The following is an 18,839-nucleotide window of genomic DNA, read 5'->3' on the forward strand; positions in this document are numbered from 1 at the left end:
GAAGTAGTCTCATTGTCACTTTTAAATATGCTCTTTGGTTCCCCAGCTTTGAAAACCTAGCCATGGTCCCTGGTGAAGCAGGCCTTGGGCAGGGGGATGGTAGCAGTACTTCTCCTGAGGTCCAAAGTCCTGTGTTCAGGTGGGCTTTACCTGTGGCATTGGCAAAGGGAGATGGGGAAGAGCAAATGGAGAGGGTGCTGAGGCTGGATCAGGCACAGAAGGAGGAGGTGAGGAAGGAGGACAGTGCTAAGGGAAAATGGGCACAGAAGAGGGAAGCCGTTCCCATCCCCATTGAGCTCAAGGCTTGGAAAAGCAGTCTGAGGTTTCTAGCTAACATCAGAGACTTTCCTGAGAGGTGGTGGAGCCCAGAGATGTCTATACTCCTATTCCTACTTGTGTGTCTCCCTGCTGGGAGTCAGGCTCACAAGAATGACATGTCTCCCCATGGTGGTCTCTCCCCCCCATGCTACCCTGGTCTCCCATGCTTCCTCCTCCTAGAAATGCAGTGCCTGATTCTGGACGTATTTTTCTGATGACAGATTTGTATTTTCTTGGCAGGATCTGAGTGAGTTAAATTCGACAACAGTGAAGAGCCCCACCAACACTGTGGCAGTGCAAAACCTCAAAGCTGGCACCATCTACGTCTTCCAGGTGCGGGCACGTACTGTGGCCGGATATGGCCGGTATAGTGGCAAGATGTATTTCCAGACCATGACTGAAGGTGAGTGTGTCTTCAGCTGCTTCTGCATAAAGGTGACACGGGGTATAGAGAGACTTGAACAAGATGGAGGTGCACTGGCAGCAGTGCTGGTCCCCTTCCTGTTAGTCCCTTCAAGGGTGCATTGACGAGCCACATGTATTTATTCAACCTGGCAAGACCTGGAGAGAGGTGTGGGCACTTGGTGGTCCATGAGGGAATCATGTAATCTAGGCCAATTTCTGCCAAGCTTTTCTGGCATGGGGACATGCCTACTCAGTTGGATTTAAAGGAAATGAAATTTATGATTTTCACATGCACAGCTGTTGATGACAAATGCAGACCTGGGTCTTTATTTTCTAAATTTGTGCTGCTAAATAGAACAGGCCAAGACAGTTTTCTGGCCCTGAGGCCAAGGAGCAAGGCACAGCATGCATCCATGGGACTAAACTTTCTCACCCAAAAGGGATAGCTCCATCCAATCTTCCTAGTGAGTACATCCTTTGTCATAGCCAACCTGAGCCATGCCTCGGATAGCCGTAGTTGTTCTGGACCAAAACCATGCAGGAAGCCCATTAGCAATAGCCATGCAAATGTGGGCAGCGTTCAGGGCCGTGCTCTGACCTTGATGGACTTGTTGGTGTAGACCCGTCCTGTGCAACAGTAACCCGTTCCCTCTTCCTTGCATGCCAGCCGAGTACCAGACCAGTGTCCAGGAGAAGCTGCCGCTCATCATTGGCTCCTCCGCGGCAGGGCTGGTGTTCCTCATTGCTGTCGTCGTCATCGTTATTGTGTGCAACAGGTAGGTCAGTCTGAGCGCACGACCCGGGGCTGGGGCTGTGCAAGGGGGTGGCAGCTGGAGGCAGGAGGTGGCAGAGATAGGGGAGGGACGGGTGGGGACAGGAAGGTGAAGGAGGAAAGAGATGCCCCTGCAGTGTGTCTCTTGGCCCTGACGGACTCATGCTGGTGCTCAGGACTCCCTTTCTTTCCAGAAGACGTGGCTTTGAGCGTGCTGATTCTGAGTACACCGACAAGCTGCAGCACTATACCAGTGGCCACAGTACGTACCGCGGCCCCCCACCAGGCCTGGGGGTCCGCTCTCTTTTCGGTTTGTGTTCCTGTTCACTCATTCCTTGTGGTGTGCGGGGAGGGCTCAGGCCACCAAGCTGGGCAGGCGTGTGCATGTGCAGGCAGGAGGACCTCCGTGCTGTCTAGATGCCCCACCAGTCCCCTATGATCCAGATCCCTGCTCTGCTTCACAGAGTCCATGCTCTCCAGACCTGCTGCTGTCTGGTGCCAGCCATGCAGTGAACACCCATGCGTGCTTTACAAACCCCTGTGACATCCCACACACATCCCTCCACGTGCTCCTGAAGCCTCACCTTCTTCTGCCACCACACTGTCTTGCTACTCCAGCTCCTGAGCTTTACCCAGCTTGTGGGCGGCAGTGAGACCCCTTTCCCCACCTACCACGTCCTGCAGAGTGCTGCCTTTCTGCAGGAACTCACATACCTTGTGGTGCCTTTGCCCATCCCAGTGCTCCCAGAATCATAGTAGATATGAGATATATCTCTATATATAGGTATATAATACAATACATAACATGCCGTCTCTTGCAGCCTCCCTCTTCCAACCTCCCTGTGTGTTGCAAGACACTCCCTCACATCCAGCATTCCTGCTCAGATCTCCTGCGCACCCTGCCTCACCCCAGTGCATCTTCCTTCCCCTCATTAACTCCTGGCTGCATGCCCTCTGAAATGCCTTTCTCCTCCCTCACCAGAGACCTGTTGCTATAATCCTGCTTTGTTCGAATCTCAGTTGTTATTTACCTCGTGTTATACTTGCAGCTTCAGGGTTTCTGTCCTTTTTATACCTTGTTCCTGTGCAGACCTGGGCCTTGTTCAGAAAATGGAAAACATCGGTAGTGTTTCAGCACAGGACTCACTGTTGCTTCTGCATTTACCTGGGAAACATTTCCGAAAGGGCAGGCCATGGAACTGCAGCTCTGTGCCAGAGCAGCAGCATGCTGGCTGCGTTGCTATAACCTCCCAGGAAAAATGACGCTCTTCGAGAAAGATTATGTAAATGCAGCTCTCAGTTGTTTGTCAGTCCGTGCTGCATGTGTAAACATACTTTCACACTTTGTCCCAGGGTCTGGTGCATAACATGACAGCTTCAGGCTGGGATGGCATTAATAGCTGTGCCTGTTGGAACAGGCTCGATGCCACCGGACGCAGATGAACTGGTAACGGGCCTGGGGTGCCTTTTAGCCACATTGTCATGGCAGATGCCAGTTCAAGGCACAGTCCCTGCTCGGCTCCCCAGCAGCGATTGCTGGCGAGAGGCTACAGACTATGCTTAGCAAATTGCCAAGGCGCGGGGAGCCTGTAAGCCCTGTAAGCGTTGCAGCAACTCTCCTGAATCCTACCAGCATACTACATGTGGAACTGGGAGTTGTGCCTCTGGTTCTGTCTTGGGCTCCCTATCTAATGGGCTGTGAGCTCTGCTTTCCAAATACCCCCAATTTTGGGGCAAGCCAGAGGCCAGCGAAAGGAGTATAGAAAGGGGAGAGCTGCAGGAGCGCAAGTAAGAGCTGTCCCACGATGTACGTAGCGTGTGATGCAGCATCAGCAGTCCCATGGCCATTGCCTTTCACATAAGCATATCACTGTGTCTTCTGGTCTGCCTAGCAGGAAGAGCTTGGCTTTTGCAATGTCCCCAGTGTCTCCTACAGCTTGTCTTGACCGTGTTGAGGCTACCAAGAGGGAACCCAGCGCAGGCAGGGTTACCTGTCAGAAGAACAGGGGGCAGACTGGACTGTCTGTCCTGCTTGCACTGCCCCCGGAAGGGTCACAGCCCCCCATGGAGGAGTCAGTCTGGCTTGGTGGCTGCGTCAGTAGTGCCAAGCACCTAGAGCTGCCTCCCCTATAGATCTCCATGTAGAGAGTCAAGAGCAGCATGTGCCTCAGTTTACACCCCAAGGCAGACCTTCACCATCTCCTGTCCTGAGTGCTGCGCCCAGGTCTCCTCCTCCACGTTCCCATGCCTCTGATGGGATGGTGTGCTGAGGTGGAAGCAACACGCAGAGGTGGCCAGTGGGGCAGAGCTGCAGTCTCTACAAATGGTCCTCTTGCAGAGTTGCAGCATGATGAGCTTGGTGTGACATCGGTGTGCCTATGCACCATCTCCCGAGAACAAATGCTTCTCTTGCTTTTCCTCTGGATCTGCTAAAGCCGAATCCTGCTCCAGAGGATGCGTGGTTCTCCGTGGTCACAGTGTGCAGTCCTAGCTAACGATGTAGCCCTCCACTGCCCCAACGATGTCTTATGGGCCAATATTCATTAGAATCCAGTTTCAGTAGTCCTGTACAAATGTGGCTCTGCATGTTCTTTCTCAAACTGCTTTGCTGTGTCTGCTTCATGCCCCTGATTATGCAATTTGCTGAGGTCAAAAAGACCCTCACACAATGGGTTTATCTTTTCCTCGATGTCAGCCATCAGTCGTTCCATTTGCATCTGTCTGTCTGACTCTCTCCTTCACCTTTATGCAGTGACTCCAGGGATGAAGATTTATATTGATCCATTCACCTACGAGGATCCCAATGAGGCCGTCAGGGAATTTGCAAAAGAAATTGATATCTCTTGTGTCAAAATCGAGCAGGTGATCGGGGCGGGTAGGTAAATTGTGAATGTCTGCCTGGCCCTCAGCAGCACAGTTTCCTTTGTGGGTTCAGGCTTTGGTGAGGATTTAGCCTGACATGTACTGGGAAGACTAGTGTCAGGAAGGTCTCACACTTGGCCCCAGCCTGGACTAGCAGGAGCAAGGTTGTCCAGTGCTGGAGGAGTAAATACATCCGGTGCTGGAGACAAGGACTTCCCATGTGCATCTAGTGTCCAGTGATGAGTCCAATGAGGAGTCCACCTGAAGGGAGGTCTTTGGTGTGGAGTGAGGGAGGAAGCACAGAGCAGATGGTGGGTGGTCGGCCCAGGGGCACGCAGGGCGGGCACAGCTGGAGCCCGTGGGAGCGGGGTCCCTTGGGGAGAAAGGCAGAGGTTGGAGCCTGACAATCCCTACCTGTTTCCCTCTGTTCACAGGAGAGTTTGGTGAGGTGTGCAGTGGGCATCTCAAGCTTCCTGGCAAAAGAGAGATCTTTGTGGCCATCAAGACCCTGAAGTCTGGTTACACGGAGAAGCAGAGACGGGACTTCCTGAGCGAAGCCAGCATCATGGGCCAGTTTGACCACCCCAACGTCATCCACCTGGAGGGGGTGGTGACCAAGAGTTCACCAGTCATGATCATTACTGAGTTCATGGAGAATGGCTCACTGGATTCCTTCTTGCGGGTATGAGATCCCAGGAGCATGCAGCCCCAGAAAGTGTGTTGGGCTGGAGGAGAACTGGAGGGAAGGTTCCTTTCCCTGTGCCAGCACAGCAGTGCCCTCCATTGCCCAGCATCCCCGCACTGCGGCAGCTGCTGCATTGTCCAGAGATCTGTGCCTCAAGAACAGAGGTGGCACCAAGGCTGTCATCTGTTACGTGTGTGTGCACTCATGTTAGTGAAAGGCTGTGCCTGCCTGTATGCGTGCCCACAGATGCATTTATGAACTCTGCCTCTGTGGACATGGAGGGACAGTCTGGTGTAGCTTTAACACAGCAGGACTTCACCTCCAGCTGCTCTGCCTATTGGTAGGGCTGAGTTTGAAATGGATGATTCACTTTGTTGAAGGGAGATAACCTGCTTAATAGGAGTAGACTGCCCCTCCTGAACCCTCCTGTGTAAAGTGTGGCAGATCTACCACCTTTGGATGACAGCAGCTATGGTAGTGATGCCACGGGGTGTGTGAGCGTGACTTCCAGCCCCTGTGAGCTCTCCACTTCCACCCTTTTGCTTTGAGAGGGAACGTACGTACTTGGAGCATAGCTGTGTCTTGACATGCAGTGTAGAAAGAGGCTACTGGCTGTTTGCCTGACCATGGTGGGCTGTGAATTTGCTCCTCTCATATGGACTCTTTCCCTCTCTTCCCGTAAGCAAAACGACGGGCAGTTCACAGTGATCCAGCTGGTGGGCATGTTGCGGGGCATCGCAGCAGGCATGAAGTACCTGGCCGATATGAACTACGTGCACCGGGACCTGGCTGCCCGCAACATCCTGGTGAACAGCAATCTGGTCTGCAAAGTGTCTGACTTCGGCCTCTCGCGTTTTCTGGAGGACGACACCTCTGATCCCACCTACACCAGTGCACTGGTAAAGCTGCTCTTCCAGAGCGGGAGGGCTGGGTGATGAAGGAAGGAGTCAGGGAGAGAGAGGAAAGGGGGGAGATACCCCCTTGACGTGGGGAGCGCTTTTTCAGGGTGCCAACAACGGAAATAAGGTGCCAAATGGGAAAGACTAATTAAATGAACCAAGATTTTCTCTTGCAAAGTCCTATCCAATTGTCCAGTGGCTGTTGATGGACCCTACAGTCATTCTTGTGTATAACTGAGCCTTCTTCTAAACATGTCTGCAAACATATTCATGTCCCTGATAAAGCCCTTAGCTGGGATGATGCGTTATACCCACCCAGCTGGGGGTCCTCCAAGATGCTGCCCTGACAGATCTGTTGCCAGTGCAGCAAGTCTCGGGGTGTTTTACCATCCCTGTCCAGTCGTGCTGCCCTGCTCTCCGGGAGTCCATGATCCTTCCTCATGTCATGTCAAGGGCTCAGCCCAGAACAACAGACTGAAGCATGGATACATGCTGGGTGAAGCCCTGCAGCATTAGATACTGATCTCCCAGAGAGTCTGTCTGAATTTGACAGAGAAACAGTCCCAGAAATGGCTTCATGATCATGTAACAGCTTCCCAGGAACGCCACGGTGCCAGTGACACAAGCACTACTGAGACTCGTGGTCCATCTCAGGCTACGGAACATGCACTGGGACTAAAAGATAATTGGAAGACTTTGTCGCAGCCAGGAGTTGTCACAGATACCGTTGTTTGCAAAGGCAGACCGTATTGCCCTACATTGATGCTACAGGATCAATGCCTACAGATAATGCCTATGACAGGACTTCTTGGAAATAAGTGTTGATAAAGCTGGGGCATGATCTGTAGGAAGTCATCTCTCCCAGATCATTTGAAGCTGCCAGTGATGTCTGGCATAACTCTTAGTGAACAGTAGTTGAATACCTAACACCTAAAATTGTGCACTTCTATTCTCATCTGAATTTGCATAGCTTCAGACATCAACCATTCGATCTCGTACAATCATTCTCTGGCTTTTAGAAACACTAGCAATGTGTATTTTTCACAACACGATCCTTACACCCAATTAACTTTCTTTTTGTTAAGTACATGGGAGCTCCTGGTGTTTAATACTGTTTCTGTTCCTGTTATAGTTCCTGTAGGTTTTCTCTCTGTCATCTTTAATTTATTCTTCTTGAACTATGGGCACTGTAGCGGGACGTATACCATCTATACCCATAGAATATGTGCACCTGCTATAACAGAGTACCAGAAGTAATAGTATCTTCCTCTTCAAAATGCACCATCCTCAAATGTCCCAATATGCATGAATGTTTTTAATTATACTTATCCCAGAGGCCTTGTGTCCATGGTTGGACAACAGCCACAAGCTATGGCTTGGGAGATTCATGCTGGACCTTCAGAAAATCTCCTTCTCCAACAGGGTGGTGAAGCTCTGGGTCAGATCACCAGAGAGGTGGGAGGTCTCACTGAAGTGAGTTCCCATGAGGATCCTCCAAATATACCCAGCCTGCAATTTCTGCTTTAGGACTTCTTTTTTATCTATTTTTTACATTCACTGCTTGTCAGGAGCTCTGTTAAGAGTATGCCTGGTGGAGAGGACATCATGTTTGGTATGGAATGCTTCGTCTCCCCCTTTTGTAGAAAACAAAATATTTTGTCTGAGGTTTGTGGCTGTGAGATTAAGGAACATTAACTTTTTTTTCATTCTTCTAGCATGTCTAGGGTCTGAGTGCTATTAAGCCCTAGGAAACCATTAATAAGACATGGTAGTTATTCAGTGACAAAATATAATGTTCCTTAATCTTCTCACAACCACAAAATGCAGACTTTGCTTATTTTCCAGCACAGGGGAAGATTTTTCCTTCAGAAGGTCACTTGAGTTGTGAATGGCTCAAGTCGAAAGACCCTGGTGGAAGATCAGGAGGTTGTAAGGGCTTAAGCAGAGCGTTGTGATCCCTGTGGCCCCATGCTGTGTACGCCACTCTTGTGCACTTCTGTGCATAACTCCTCTATGGGAGTGGAGAGTCCTGATTTCTCCAGAGCTGCTGTTGCCCGGCAGGATCACAGAGACCCCAGTGCCCACCCAGTCCATCTCATTTCCCACCAGTTACCAAGCATGCCACACTAAAGAGGATGTTCACTCCGCCTGTCTCCAGAAATGGGCAGGATCAAAAACTGCTGGATAATGTATATATCAACAAACAGACTGACACACAAGGACTTCAGCTCGAGAGGATGATGTATCACTGACTTCAAAGAGTCTACACGTGTAGAAAGCTGAAGAAGGTGTTCTAATTCCTTTTATTCTGCTCTGGAGATAGCTAGGTGATAGCAAAAGGATAGAGGGAGACTCAGAGGGGATCAGTTTGGATTTTTCTACATTCATAGCCATTCATTTTTCTACAGAAGACCCTACTAGCACAATGGGCGTTTTGTCATGCCGAAGATTGCTGTAGCAGTAGGCAGGTGGAAGGAGCTAGGCTTGTTTAATATGATGAAGAGGAGGCTGAGGGGAGATCTGTAAGTGACCTGCAGTACGTGAAGGGCAGTTATGAAGAAGACAGAGCCAAACCCTTTGCAGTGGTACTAGATGATACAATAAGGGGCAGAAACTGTGCCTTGGGAGGGTCAAGGTGAATACCAGGAAAAGGTGCTTCCCCAAGAGGGTGGTGCAGCCCTGGGACAGGTCACCAAATCAGGGAGGGGATCATCATCCTTGAAGGTTTCCCAGACTTGGCTGGACAAGCCACAGCCTCCCTGATGTTAGGGATTGTCCTGTGGTCCCTTCCTTCTAGGATTTCACCAGCATATTGGAGATGAATATTTTGGACACTTGTCTTTTTCAGTTACTCTTGCTGTCTCTGTTACCATCCTCTCTGGTGTTTTCCTGCAGGGTGGGAAGATCCCAATACGGTGGACAGCACCGGAGGCAATTCAGTACCGAAAATTCACATCGGCCAGTGATGTGTGGAGCTATGGAATAGTCATGTGGGAGGTGATGTCATATGGCGAGCGGCCTTACTGGGATATGACCAATCAAGATGTGAGTGGTTAAGAAACAAGGAGCAGAAACACTGAAATTGGGAGCATTGCAAGGCCAAAGCATGGCTGCAGCTAGACCCAGCCTGTGGCATATCTGGAGCCTTCTCTGTCATAGGAGATGTGTTCAAGGTCAACACATTTGGAAAAAGTAATGGGGATAACTTTGGCTTTTGTTCTGGTCCCATTGTGCTACTGTGGCAGAGCTTAGGGACTGTACAACACCCACTGCAGTAGGACAGGGTTAATGTGAGCACCCTCAGGGATAGACAGATGCCCAGGAGGAAAGGGAGCAGGCGGGTTGAAAACAAAATGCTGACACTGACCAGAGAGCTCTTGGAGAAGCAGGCAGATCTTCATGTGTAGGAGACCACAGGCATTTGGTGAAAGTTTGTTACAGAGTCACGGAATGGTTTGGGTTGGAAGGGACCTTTAAAGACCATGTAGTCTAACCCCCTGCCATGGTCAAGGACATATTCCACTAGATGGTCATTAAGTCTCCCATGGCAAACTTGCACTGTGGTGTGTAAGAATCCAAGCAGCTTGTACGCAGCTAGAAGTCAAAACCACACGGTATTTCAGAACATGCTTAATTTTAAATATTTTATGACTCTTCTCTAATTCAGGTGGAACTGTTATGTGCGCTCCTTGCTCCCTGGGACCCAGGCAGTTTCCGTAAGCCCTTGCCTCCATACAAGGATGACCGTGGCTGTAGTCCACACCTTTCACCATAGCAATGCCATTCTCCCTGTTTCTATTGACCTGGGTGGTCAAAGCTCATCCGTCTAGTGGCACTGAGTGCCATGCAGAGCGCTACACCTGCATTTGTGTATCTACAAGACCCCTTTGGTGTGGGGCTCCCAGGTGTCTTATAATATTGTCTCTCTGAAGAGCTGCCCTTCTTCATAGAATCATAGAATCATTAAGGTTGGAAAAGACCTCTAAGATCATCAAGTCCAACCATCGACCCAACACCACCATGTCTACTAAACCATGTCCTGAAGTGCCATGTCTACATGTTTTTTGAACACCTCTAGGGATGGTGACTCCACCACCCCTCTGGGCAGCCTGTTCCAATGCTTGACTACTCTTTTGGTGGAGAAATTTTTCCTAATATCCAATCTAAACCTCCCCTGACACAACTTGAGGCCATTTCCTCTTGTCCTATCACTTGTTACTTGGGAGAAGAGACCAACACCCACCTCACTACAACCTCCTTTCAGGTAGTTGTAGAGAGCAATAAGGTCTCCCCTCAACCTCCTCTTCTCCAGACTAAACAATCTCAGTTCCCTCAGCTGCTCCTTGTCAGACTTGTTCACCAGATCCTTCACCACTTCATTGCCCTTCTCTGGACATGCTTCAGCAGTTCAATGTCCTTCTTGTACTGAGGGGCCCAAAACTGAACACAATACTCGAGGTGCAGCCTCACAAGTGCCAAGTACAGGGGGACGACCACATCCCTACTCCTGCTGGCCACACTATTCCTGTTCACGCAGTCTTCATCTCGTGAACCCTCAGGATCTAACACCAAGGTCCTGGGTAGACCCTTGGTGTGCAGAAGGCTTGTCCTCCTCCTCTGCTGCAAGCCTGGATCTTGCAAACCTGCATGTTACAGCATCTGCCTGGCTTCCAGCTTGTTTCAGAGCTGCCTCTGGGCAGTCCATTGGAAGCCTTCAGACTGCCACCTCCATCTCCATCATCCTGTGGGTTCCAGAAAAAAAACTGCCTTACAGGGCAGAGCCAAGCTCCCACCTGACTCCCACAACTCCTCCTGCCCCAATGGCAAATCAGACATTTTTCAAGTCAATATAACTCCATCCATTCCATGTCAGGTTTCTCCAGAGTGGGACAATTTGCTCCCTAGTGCCTGGTGTGGAATTTATTCAAGTGAGTCCCCACACCTGGAGCAGATAGATGATATCGTAGCATCTTTGGCTGTTTGTGGCCTTGCCCCAGCTCCTGCCATACCAGAAGAGTCTTTGCATCAACTGTTTGAGCCTAAAGGGAAGGGAGCCCGGGGCATGCCCTTCTCAGACAGGATAATTCCTTTCCATTAAGGCTTCATTATTGCCTGCAGTTTCGAGCATTTCCTACAGCCAGGTGTCAATGTCTTCCTTGCCTCAGCATCCCTCTGTACACATAGCCTTCTGCCATCTCCCTCCCTTGTCCTCCTCCCCTGGCCTTCCTCCCTCACTGGCTTCTCCTGCCACAACCCCTGTGCTGCGGCAGCACGGATCCAGCCAGCGGGGATGGCAGAGCCCGTGCTCGTCCCCAGCCTCTTCCCCTTCTTCTGCTGCAGGACATTGTGCCCCAGAAGCTGTCACCACTTAATTGCAGCTGGTCCTCCCTACAAATGAGCGTGTGGTGGATATTTGCTGCAGATTAGCCTCCTGACCCCGGGGTGTGAGCACCTGGGGAGGCTGGGGGGGGAGAGGAGACGGGGAGTGCTGCCAGTGCTCCCTCGCTGGATGCGTCTGCTGGCAGCAAGGTGGGTGGCTTGTTGGGAAACCATTTGGTCCATGCCAGAGATGAGCACGTGATGCTTTTGTGATGATCCTCCCCAGCCCTGCTCCCCCCGCTGTGCTTCCCCTCCCTTCTGTCTCGGGTAGATCTGCCATCCAGAGAGCTGGGGGAGGGGACAGCTTGCACCTCTTGGGACGATCCCTGAACAGGAGGCAAGAGCTGCACAAAGCACACCAGCCATCAGGTTGGACCTTCACAGGCCTGGTGGGGCACCGTCATGTCCAGCCAGGGGGGCAGAGGGGAGGGAGGACTCCTTCCATCTGGTGCACTTTGGCAGCAGCGGTGCCAGCCCCATCTGTCTCGGGTCAGTCTGCCCAGCACCTTGGCCACACGATTCAGTGTCTAGAGCACCCTCCCAATCCATTCTCTGCCTGAAGCCACAGTCCTTTAGACCCTGTCAGATGCCCCACCTCACACCCTGAACTGCTTGGCATGGATCTGCCACCTACCCTCCCTTGCAGCAGCAGCCTTCTACTGCCACAGCACCTCCGGTGTCTCCTCTCTACCAACCTTCCCTGCTGCTCTCCCAATCCCAACTGCAGTGTCCTCGATTTTCTCTATGCAGCCTTCCTGCTCAGAAGTGTATTCATCATGCTGCGGTATGGGTATGGCTAGTCCTTCCTCAGGAAGGCGGTACAGCCATGGGCTAGCCCACCAGACAGATTTCTGCCCTTGGAAGTATGCAAGACATGGCTGGACAAAGCAATGGCAGCCATGATCACATGGTGAGAATAGCCAGAGACATCGAGGTCCTTCCACCAGATCCCTGAGGGAGGTTCTCTCAATCTCCCTCCCCATTTTTATCATCTCTGTGGAGAGTTGGTCATTTCAAAATGCTGCTCCTGATTTCAGTTACTGCAGTATCCTCAGTTCTGGTTTTGATCCTCACTTCTGGTTTTCACTGCCATGCACAAGCCTGTTTCTAGTTTCCAAGGCTCCTTCTGCTTGCCTTTCATTGCCCGTGCTGTGTGTATGAGCATAGGATGCATAAGGCCAAGAAGGCAGGAGAAGCCTGCCTGTCACATAGGGCCCTGGAAGAAGCCGTGGAGTTCCATGCTCCTTGATTACCCAGGAGAGGATGGAGGGCTACAGGTGCAGAGTGACAGGGAGATGGGGTTCCCCTTGAAGAAGATCCCCTAACCCTTGTGCATGTGCTGTTTCCACTGAACAGTGCAAGACCAGGCATTTTCCCAGGTGGTGTGGTGCAATAAGGAGAGACCAAACAGGCAGCAGCCAAAGCCTTCACGCCCACAGAGCTGCAGCGTGGCTTAGGCAAGGTGTGCTGCAACCCTTCTCTGCATGCTGCAGCAAAGTTCTCCTGTGCCTGGCTCTACTGGCCAAGATCTTGATCCTTCCTGCTCTGTGCTTCAGTTTGCACATACACAGGACTGTAGGGTGATCAGCTCTTACTGCTGGCTCGGCACATCCAGCCCTGTCCTGTGGTGTGACACTGTCACCTGGAAGGGCTAGGTTGCTGGCAGGAGCGGAAAGCACCACTGAAGGAAGGAAGAGTCTCCAGGGAGACCTTAATAGCACCTTCTAGTCCCTAAAGGGGCCTACAGGAAAGCTGGAGAGGGACTGTTTACAAGGGCAGGGAGTGACAGGACAAAGGGGCATGGCTTTAAACTAAAAGAGGGTAGATTTAGATTAGATATTGGGAAGAAATTCTTCCCTATAAGGGTGATGAGGCACTGGAACAGGATGCCCAGAGAAGCCCCATCCCTGGAAGTGTTCAAGGCCAGGCTGGATGGGGCTTTGGGCAACCTGGGCTAGTGGAGGGTGTCCCTGCCCATGGCAGGGGGGTTGGAACTGGATGGGCTGTGAGGTCCTTTCCAACACAAACCATTCTATGATTCTGTGAAAACACAGAGGCATCTTCCCCTGTCTGTAACTCATGAGCAGACCCTTCACTGGAAGGGATGTTCTCCTCTCAGTGAGCTGTTGCATTGTGCTGTGTACCTGTCTGAAAACATGAACCCTTCTTTTTGAGTCACCTTATGCCTAGAGCTGCGGGCTCACACATCCTTGTCAAGGTAGCAGGGATGCTGTCTTTTCCCAGACTGGGAGACTGATGGGCATGACTCATCACAAGTAGTCAGCACGGCTGGGTGTCGGCTGAGCAAGGCTGGCATCGCCTTACAGGACGACGTGCAGGGGGCTGGGAGTTAGAGTGGTGCGTTGCTACAAGAATAGGCGGCTGAGATGACAGGCAGCAGTAAGTGTAGGCAGAGCAGCCCCGTTGTGGTATGGTTGGCCGTGCCAGTCACCCTCAGGATCCAAGAAAAAGAACATTATAAATTAAATAGGTTTTATTGCCACTGCATTGATCTTTGTTTCTCCTCTTGCAGGTGATAAATGCTATTGAGCAGGACTATCGGCTGCCACCGCCGATGGATTGTCCAAACGCCCTGCACCAGCTGATGCTTGACTGTTGGCAGAAGGATCGAAACCATAGACCCAAATTTGGGCAAATTGTCAACACCTTAGATAAAATGATCCGAAATCCTAACAGCCTGAAAGCCATGGCACCTCTTTCCTCTGGGTATGTATCTCTGTCTTACTCTTGTCCTTTGGCTTCTATTTGCAGATCTGCTGTCCTTTGTGTCCTGGTGGGCACCATCCTTGCCTGTCTCTAGGCGAGCTGTTTTAGAGGCAGCTTGGCCCGTGTTATTTGGTCCTTTGTAGGAAGGGCATTAAAAGATGTCAAGGTCACTCTGATCCCTCTCCTTGGACAGGTTAGATCTGGTGAACAGCTCATTGCGTTGGGTGGTGTACTCTGCACAGTTAGAGGAGCTTCTTGGTTTCATGTACACATGATTGCTGGATGGTTGTTGCTGCTTTGGTAGTCCAATCTCATACGCAGTGGAGGCAAATAAAGCCTCGTTAGGCAGTATGATGTTTCCCTGGACTGGGTGGGGATACACCAACTTGTGGGAAGCGCTGGCCCCATGATGAGACTGCACTTTCTTCCCTTGTGCAGCCAGGATTTTAGAGCTGCATCCCATCATTGTTGATGGCTCCTACCTCTCCGTATGGACTGATCCAGAAAGACTTCTCTGATGCTCTGCACAGTCCTTCCATCAGTTGAATAGAGTGCTTTCTGGGTGGTACTTCTTAATACGGTGCAGTGCAGGCACTGTGAATGATGCTGGTCCAGGTCCCTCCAGCTGATGGAGGGTACAGAAATACACATGCTTGCCACCATTTGTTCTGCTCATTCCCCATTTCTGTTTCAGGATGAACCTCCCCCTACTTGACCGCACAATCCCGGATTACACCAGCTTCAACACTGTGGATGAATGGCTGGATGCCATCAAGATGAGCCAGTACAAGGAGAGCTTTGCCAGTGCTGGTTTCACCACCTTTGACGTAGTATCTCAGATGACTGTAGAGTAAGTGCCCAGGCTTCTAGTCCCAAAGCACAAGGAAAAGCCTCAGTAGTTTAACAACAATTGGTTGTTATTGAATTAGTTTTTATTTTCACATGATGTAGTTTTACTTTTTCTAGAATTTCTGCTTTGTGGATTCACTTTTAGTCTGTTCACTTTCTGCAGAACTACTCTGTTCTGCAGGCTCTGTCTTGTCTCCAGACTGTGTGTCTGTCTGTCGTTCTGTATCTGCAGAATTCATTTCCACACTGTCATGCTGCATGCCCCCACTGTGAAAACGAAAACCCCCACAAGGGTCTCCAAAACCCCAACATGGAGCAAATGGAGATTTCAGACCAGCATCAGACAATTCTCCAGCCACTTGAGCACTTTTAGACTCCACAGTCCTCTTGGATGTATGGTGTATTGGCAATGGAGACAAACATGCTGCAAGCAAATTTCTGCCTAAGAAAGGCCTCTGAAAGTCCAGATGGTTTCAAGTTTGTTCTGAATTGTCCTGCATCCACTAAAAACATCCCTCGGTGGCAAAATCTTAGCAAGTTCTTCAGAGAAAGTAGGCAGCTGAGATCCATTTGTGGTAGTTTTTGAAGTCCCTTGGGGCTAGCTGGGGCTTTGATGCCTCTGGTGAAAGAGTTGTGGTTGGTTGCAGTTAGCTTTAGAAACCCTGCCTAAGAAAGCGCCAAGCATTAAAGCCATCTGTAAGTGCTGCAATGTCTGTGCCTGATAACCAGGAAGGTTTTTGGATTTGGTGCCTAATTCCAGACTTTAAATCTACCAGTGAATCAGAATCCTTTCACACAAACAACCAAACTGAGCTTTTCTGGCTTTTTGTTCTTACTTGCTGCCAGGAAATTCACATGGCAATTCTGACTGTTTTAGCATACCTGTGGTACAACCCCAAGGCCCTAGGGATGATTTTGGCACTCTCTAGGCTGTGTTTGTACAACAGAAAGAGGTTCCATAAAATCTGAAGGATAGGGAAGAACTTTGGCCAAAGTGGGACATCACACCTGCACCATAACCAACCCTGCCTAGGTTGTGCTATTTGCAATATATGTAACAGCAAACAGTTCTGCAGGCAGTCCAGCTAATGAAGTCTCTTTTTTCATGGACATGCTCAGTGTCCCTTAAATGCCACTTCTCCCAATTCCTTACCATGTCCCTCACAATGTCTTCCAAATCTTCTCCGAGTGCCTTCATCTCAATCACAAGGGTATTCTCAGCTCATGTCCCCACCAGTTTTGACAAACCTCCCTTCCACGTTTCTCACCTGCTTCAAGTCCTTTTTCCTTGAGAAATCATGCTGCAACATTACTTGAAACCACCTTCTAACGTTCACTGGTCTTTGCAGAAGTAGGTAATCTTATAAGTGGAGCTGAATTGCGATGAGACACTGTTTTCTTCAAATTTGGATAGCCAGCAAAGTGTAAATGTTTACTGAAGACTGCTTCATTTCACCAAATCCACATGGTTTCAATACTGAACTACTTGAAAGGTTTCTCACTGGTTTGTCTGGAGGCCAGGACACCTGGGCCACCGAAGGACCTATGTCCGGGGCAGAAAGCTTAGGAAGCACAAGGCTGTGCAGGACCAGAGTCTTAATCTGGTTTACAGACATGAGTGAAGACTTTGGGCTTTGTTCCCAATCAGAACAAAAGCAAAAGTCAAAATGCCAGTCTCATCCAAGGAGGAAAATTCCTTAGCTCAGTGCATCTGGCTGAGGCAGAGGAGGGAATGGAAAGCCCTCGCACTAAGAAAAACAGTCACTGTGAAGAAGACTGTCCTGGGTGCCAGAGTTGTGCAGTGTGCCAGCAGGTTTCCAGTTGCTTTGCTGTGCAGGAGTCTGGGCGGCAGCAAAACTGTGTCTTGGACGTTTGCTCTCACACCGATCTCAGAGGGTACGGGCTGAAGCCTGCTCCAATGGTGGTCTCCAATCAGTTACCACCAGCTAGAATATGTAAATCTGTGGCATATCCCCATGCTCAGCTTTCCTTCTTCATGCTCATTTTGTTTGACCAGAGAGACAAGGTCAAAGCAAGCTCTAAAGCAAACATACAGGCTCATGTGCCGCTCGTGCTAGAGGATGTTTCTCCACCTTTCCTTGGAGCTCCTGTTTACCCTTCTTTGCCCATTGACTCCCACTCTAAAACAGGCAAGGGTTTTGCCACGCTGCTTCTTAAAACTCTGTTCCTAACACTCAAGGAAGGCAAAAAAGGCAACTAAAAATCCTTAGAGTCAGGTATGGGTCATGTCACATGAATGCCATCCGTTCCCTGATCAGAATTCATGACTGAGGTTTATCCACCAAATGAGAGATGAGTAGCAAACTCAGCTGGAGTGATCACAGATGGGACCAATGCAGAGTCACACTGATGCTCTTGGCATGACCGTTAATTTTCCCAAATGCCTAATAGTTATAAAAAATAGAAGCAATGCAAACACTAGATTGCCGTGATATAGCAAAGAGGATAACTAGCAAAAGTTTATCACTTCATGGCCTCAACAGATCAAAGCAAAAGTAGCAAGAACAGCCATGATCTGCACAGGGGGAGTGAGATTCACGCTGATGAGGGTGTAGCACATCCTGTTCATATATCTCCAGGGATGGAAAAAATGGGTTACTGTGTCACAAAATGAGAGAGATAATGCACACGTGCAATGAAAGAAAAACGATACAAGGGTAGAAAACCTATGGCAAATTCAATTACAAGCAGTGAGCAGAGCCTGTGGTATTCGATTTCACACTCTATTGAGGCTTCCAGTGCTCTGGGGGTGCTGCAGGTAGGTAGTAAATGCAAAGACTGGGAGATGAAGCAGGAGAGAGTCAAAGAGAAACCGTGGAGGTTTCATCAAGTTTGCGTGCATTTGTTGCATTCATGGAATACATCTGTGGAGAGTTCAGCTCCCTACACACCACGGTCCAGGGCGACGCTCATACACAGGCTTGTTCTGCTGTGAGAAAATGTCTTCTGATATTTATGCAGTGTTTGTTTCTTTTCCTCCCAAAGGGACATTCTGCGAGTTGGGGTCACTTTAGCAGGACACCAGAAGAAAATTCTGAACAGTATCCAGGTGATGAGAGCACAGATGAACCAAATTCAGTCTGTGGAGGTTTGATAGGTACGTGTCCTACTCCTCTTCCTTGAGGCCCTGCTCCCCTTTGCCCCTGTATGTCCAAGCTCCAGTTCTTGAGTGTTCTGCATGGACCAGAGACAGGCAGCTGCCCTGAGGATCATGGCAACAGGAAGAAACACCCTGTCATAATAATGAGAAGTCGCCAAGAGCTTCTAGAATTTAAGCAATGGAAAAAGGGAACAAAAAAGACAACTATTTTGAAAAAAAAACACAATGAAATATTTTTAAATAATAATAAAGCAATTGCATTCTTGAAAAGGGCTCCAAGACCAATGGGAGTCTCCAAAGGAAGAGAAAAGAGCAGCTTCATCTATTTCCTCTTGCACAAGGCTGCTGCAGCTGGGCCCAGACACCTCTGGAGCAATGAGACTTTTTCAAGAAGATGAATGCAAAGAAAGGTGTCGAGAAGCACTTCTCCTTCTCATGTGGGATGGTGGCTCTGGGAATGTCCTGCAGCCAGCAGTCCTTCCCGAAAGCCCCTGTTAGCAAATCAAAGGGGAGAGAGAGCTGAAGCTCTTTGGTGCTGTGGAACCAAGTGCATCTCAGAAATTGATGGACTTCTTCAAAAGCCGAAGACTTTTTTTTAAAAAAAACAAACAAACTGAGACTAGAAGAGGCTGTTTCCAACAAATGAGAAGGAATCTGTAACGCTTGGGGGGGGTGGGGATGGGGAAAACCAATCCTTTTTACATCTCTTATTTTCTCTTGTCATGGAACAGTTTTGTGAGTGACAGTTTCCTAAGGGTCCGTCCATCCACCCTCCAATGGCATCATTGTCTCATACATATCATATGCACAAGACTTTTAGTG

The 18,839-nt window shown here is 49.7% G+C and overlaps 1 protein-coding gene across 5 annotated transcripts in view; it reads left to right on the forward strand.

The window, feature by feature from the left end:
• The window catches only part of EPHB2 (EPH receptor B2), a 130,596-nt gene extending 112,380 nt beyond the window's left edge, over positions 1-18,216 (forward strand). For 2 of the 5 annotated variants that reach the window (XM_075773062.1, XM_075773061.1), the window contains exons 7-16: positions 559-721; positions 1,391-1,499; positions 1,690-1,805; positions 4,248-4,370; positions 4,792-5,039; positions 5,726-5,941; positions 8,837-8,986; positions 13,854-14,047; positions 14,742-14,897; positions 17,903-18,144. In XM_075773062.1, coding sequence (XP_075629177.1) covers positions 559-721; positions 1,391-1,499; positions 1,690-1,805; positions 4,248-4,370; positions 4,792-5,039; positions 5,726-5,941; positions 8,837-8,986; positions 13,854-14,047; positions 14,742-14,897; positions 17,903-18,011 — 1,584 coding nt within the window. In that variant the 3' untranslated portion in view covers positions 18,012-18,144. Of the gene's footprint in view, positions 1-558; positions 722-1,390; positions 1,500-1,689; positions 1,806-4,247; positions 4,371-4,791; positions 5,040-5,725; positions 5,942-8,836; positions 8,987-13,853; positions 14,048-14,741; positions 14,898-17,902 lie in introns of all 5 variants that reach the window. The other 3 variants (XM_075773059.1, XM_075773060.1, XM_075773058.1) reach the window with 3 other exon arrangements.
• The last annotated feature ends 623 nt before the right edge of the window (positions 18,217-18,839 follow it).

This window comes from Balearica regulorum, chromosome 21 (genome assembly GCF_011004875.1).
Source record: "Balearica regulorum gibbericeps isolate bBalReg1 chromosome 21, bBalReg1.pri, whole genome shotgun sequence".
NCBI classification, from domain to species: Eukaryota; Metazoa; Chordata; class Aves; order Gruiformes; family Gruidae; genus Balearica; species Balearica regulorum.